A 4,515-nucleotide genomic window follows, 5' to 3' on the forward strand; every position below is an offset into this window, starting at 1 on the left:
ATGAGTTAAATTCATAATAATTTCCACAGCTACACATTCCTATATTGTGTATGTGACAACTGCTATTATTCAAAGGAATTTTTTGGACCTTGTGGGATAAGGTCTCATCCTCACACTATTATGTCCATTTTTACTGCCATCCTGAAGTAACTTTCCCTGGTAATGGGGACATGTTCATATCCCTTCATATATTGTAAAACAAGGCTGAGGTAGTGCCATATACGGAGTTTTGAACTGCTTGCATCTACCCTGTGTTTCCAACAAAATGACCTAATTAAGCTGTTAGCCTGAAATGGAGATCATAATTTTGGTATTGATCAGAAACTGGTTATGTTTTTTTTGTTAAAATAACATGTCTGCTTGCTTGTTGCCAGGCACTGGATGACCATAATTAAACAATGTCTGTACCACGTGGAGCTGTCCATGCAAAATGGATAGTAGGGAACCAAAATGCAGAAAACTGCCAAAGTGAGAGTGACAAGGCTTGTGCTAGATCCTTACTTACTAAAGGTAAAAGCCAGTTAACAACTTGTCTTGCATGGTAATTTTTGTACTGTGTGGAGGAATGTTTTATTGATTTGTTTCTTAGAATTTTTGATAGCTCTTTACAATGCAAACTCCTTAAGGAACTTGCATAACGATTAGGCTGTGGGGATGACTGCAAAAGATGAAAAGCAGTGTGTAATGAGGATGCTTCCATACGGATTATGTGCTAAATGTATTTCTTTGAAGTGCTTTGTTAATGCACTTCATTTAATCTCAGTTGAGAAGGTAAGTTTTTGTTGTTTCACACTTAGATTTAATTTTTCGTATTCATTTGGAGTATGCTTTGTTTTGGAAACTTGACATTATATTAGTCACTTTTACAGTAAATTTTGTAGCAGTTTTTCTGTATGCATAATTGTAAGCATACTTAGTATTTGAATCTGTACTGTGATGTGCTATACGAGCTTTGTATTTATCACTTCTTGTCAATGCATTTCAAACAGGGAGCTTAAAATTAGTATTTTCTCCATTTTCAGATAGGGAAACCGTGGTACATGTAGGTGGAATAACTTGCCTTTGGTGACCAGAAGGTTAAGGATAGAGTCAGGATTAGATAATGGGTCTTGCAGATCCCAGTCCAATACCTTATCCAGTAGAAGAACCTGTAAATTTCTTTCTTAAAAGAAAGATTCTGAATTCTGCCATTCCTATAAGAATAGATACTGAATTTTTTTATGAAAGAAAATGAATTGAGCAAGAAAACTCTCAAATGATAAACTTCAAAATACTGATTTCAGGGCTGATGAATTTTTGATGAATATTAGGATGAATAAGAATTAATATCAGTTCTTGAAGTGTGCACTGCACAGGCAAGTCATTCAGCTTGGAAGAGCCAAGGCAGCTGTCTTGCTGAAGCAGTGTTGATGTGAAGCATCCTAAGGAGAGGAAAGGCTAACACAGCAGAACTAGAGAGCAGAGAGGCCAGCGGGAAGTGATGATGCTAGGAAAGGGAATCTATGTTAAGTGAAGAGCTTGTTATTTTTACCTGTATCCACATGTTCATTATGAACAGCTTTTTGTACTTGGCTTTTTCTTCCCCATCTCCTTTTCTACAGGCTGGGTTGGGAACAACATCCTGACCAGAGGGATTGTCAGGGAAGGGTAGTGCTATGCTGCTTTGGAAAAGCAGTAGAGTGCATAGTTGCATTTCTCTTCATGATCCAAACTGAATCTCATTAAAAAAAATAAATAAGACTTCTCCGCAGTGACATTTAGTTTGTTTTATATTAACTACATATTTGCCAATTGCTTGATTCTGAAATCTAATGCCAAGGTTTCCTTTTTTCCTTCTACAGTTCTTTAACAAACGAAAAACCTATTTTGCCCATGATCCATTGCAGCAGTGTGTTGTTGGAGACATTGTTCTTCTGAAAGCTTTGCCTGAGCGAAGGAGCAAACATGTGAAACACGAACTGGCTGAAATTGTTTTCAAGGTTGGAAATGTCATAGATCCAATAACAGGAAAACCCTGTGCGGGAACTAGATTCCTTGAAAATCTGTCAGATTCGGAAAATCTGACAGAGGCAGATACTACCTATCTAAGTGAAAAACTTCAGGAACTTAAAGTTTGTTCAACAGACAAATAGTGGGGAAAATATTTAAACAGAGGGCTTTTCAGCTTGTCTCTGTCAGGGGTGTTTGGGGCCCTGCTGTTGTATGTTAAATGTTTCAGTGAAATCTGTAGTCAAAATAAATAATGAATGTAGTTGCTTATAAGAACAGATGTTACAGATTGATAGGCACCTCAAATCTTTAAATGAAAATACAGAGAAAATGTGAGTTTAGTGTTAACATGTCATTTTATTGCATGTAGTTTTGCCCCAAGCCTTGACAGTTTCAAAAGCCAGCTGCTCACTTGGAACGATTTTTCTGTGTTGAGAAAGACAAGAATATAACTGTATGATGTTTAAGTTTGGTGGGAGGGTCATTACATTATTTGATTGTTCTGTATTTCAGACAGTCTTTTGTGGTTTGGAGGATTAAGTAAGATAATGCTATTAAACCTTTTGAAAGGAAGTGTAGAATTTTAAAACCAGATACCTGCATGTGTCCTTATTTCCTCTTACAGTTGCTCATACTCCATTGCAGTATCTTCTGACTTCCAAAATCTCTAACAAAACCATGGCACTTGCCTTTATAGTGGCAGTAAGGTGAGAGGAGCTTTGGGTAGCTTAGCATTGTTGCCTTTGTAACCTGTCCAAAGGAAGTATTTCATTCTGGGAGAGATGAATCTCTTTGAACTGCCAGCAGGAAATAGAAACTGATGAGAATACAAAGCCAAAAAAGTAGAAGTAAAGACAGTTAGATTTAGTCCCATTAGAAAAGCTAATTAAAACAACACATTTTGGCAGAGATACAGGTACTAATTTGCTGTATACTTTAATATGAAACTAGAAGGCTTTAGCTTTAAGATCACTTTATCCTGCTACAGCTCTGGGGATTTTGTGTCCTGTCTTCCAGGATGTAAAGCAAATTAAGAGTGTGAGCTGTTGCAGCAGCCTTGTGTTGCTGACTTTTCAGATCTAAAGTGGCATCTGCCTCAAAACCTAGCATTTGTGGGGACAGCATTCCATGTCCCTGTACGGAGGGGAGAGTGATATATTAAAGCTATAAGAAATCCTTTTTGAAGTGTCTACTTATGTCATTGGTCTTTGTTTAAGATCAGAAGCCAAACAAGGTGTATCTGAATAGAGTTCCTCTGACCTAAAATATCTTTCTTTAAGAAACTGAGCCAGCTTACACTAGTAAGCTATCAGTTGTGTTCTCTTCCATTGTCAGAGTGGTGTAAATCATTTGCCCTTTAACTTCCTTCACCTGCACAACATCAGTTTCAGCTGCCTGCAAACTGCTGACTATCCAATTGAACTTAGCAAATTATTTGGGCCAGGAAGAATGAGAAACTCAAATTTTCTTCAGTGCTTCAAACCAAAAAATACTGCCCTTTCATTGCTAGTCCTCAAGTACTGTCCTGCATGTCAGATCAATAAGGTGGTATGTCAAGACACCTTGATTGAAATGTCTCTGTGTAAATCAATAATGTGAACATGGTCTCTGACTTTGAGGAAGTGTCTTAAACATATGGCTGTAGGTTATTCTTGCTGATATGTTTGCTGAAGTAGTTTAGGTTTATGTAAATTACTTAGTAACTGTAGCTGGCTGATTAAGGCCCTCATCGAAGTGGAAGGAAACCTGGGCTCTGACTCCTGCTTGAGTGAATGTAAAATGTGAAACTTCATCCCTAGCAGAGCTTGAGAGAAATCAGACCCAGGCCCTGGCTGTAGGAAATACACTTAAGTTGTATCCAAGCAGGCAGTAGAGGACCTTGACCCTCAGTACTTGGGGTATGAGTGTTCTAACAACTAGGCATATAATGTCTATAAGAAATAGAAAAAGTTTCCTGTTTGGTTAATGAGTTGCATCTATGTCTAATTGGGGAAGTAAATCTTCTTTCCCTGTATTTCCTGTGATTTTTCTTGAGTAGCTGTGAAAATGTCTTATTTTTTCTAAGGTTGATTCATCACAGAAGGTTGTCAGTTTTTGTCAGTTTACAGGTAGGCTCTCAGAGGGTTGCTCGAGAACCCAACATGCTGTCAGATCAAAATGTGACGAAATGTACATAGTCTGAAGTGCAACTTGTTTTTAAAAGAATGATGGCAATTGTAGATTAAACTGGTTTTTAAAGAGGCACCACAAACATTGTCCTTTACTGAAGTTAAAGCATGTTGCACGTGCTAGCCTCTGACTTACTGTCACAGACTGCTGGTATCAAAATCATAAAATGGCAATGGACACTGCGTATGTGCTGTGTAGAAAGACAAGGTTTGCTCATTAACTTGTTTTCTATGTTTATTGGCTAGTTGCTTTTAGAACTGACCTTTAACTATTAGCCTAATTATAAGTTTATTCTTAATTTAAAGTTATTTAAGGGTTTGATGGTAGCACATGCAACCAGTTTAGCCAAATTAAATA

The 4,515-nt window shown here is 37.4% G+C and overlaps 1 protein-coding gene across 1 annotated transcript; it reads left to right on the forward strand.

Annotated features, from left to right (window-relative positions):
• The first annotated feature begins 367 nt into the window (after positions 1–367).
• Positions 368–2,562, forward strand: MRPS17 (mitochondrial ribosomal protein S17). The gene is given in 3 exon segments (XM_009584806.1): positions 368–439; positions 441–510; positions 1,842–2,562. Coding segments are annotated over 3 exon segments (402 nt in total). The 5' UTR covers positions 368–398; the 3' UTR covers positions 2,133–2,562.
• Positions 2,563–4,515: the final 1,953 nt, after the last annotated feature.

This window comes from Fulmarus glacialis, unplaced genomic scaffold, assembly GCF_000690835.1.
Source record: "Fulmarus glacialis isolate BGI_N327 unplaced genomic scaffold, ASM69083v1 scaffold44079, whole genome shotgun sequence".
Classification (NCBI taxonomy): Eukaryota; Metazoa; Chordata; class Aves; order Procellariiformes; family Procellariidae; genus Fulmarus; species Fulmarus glacialis.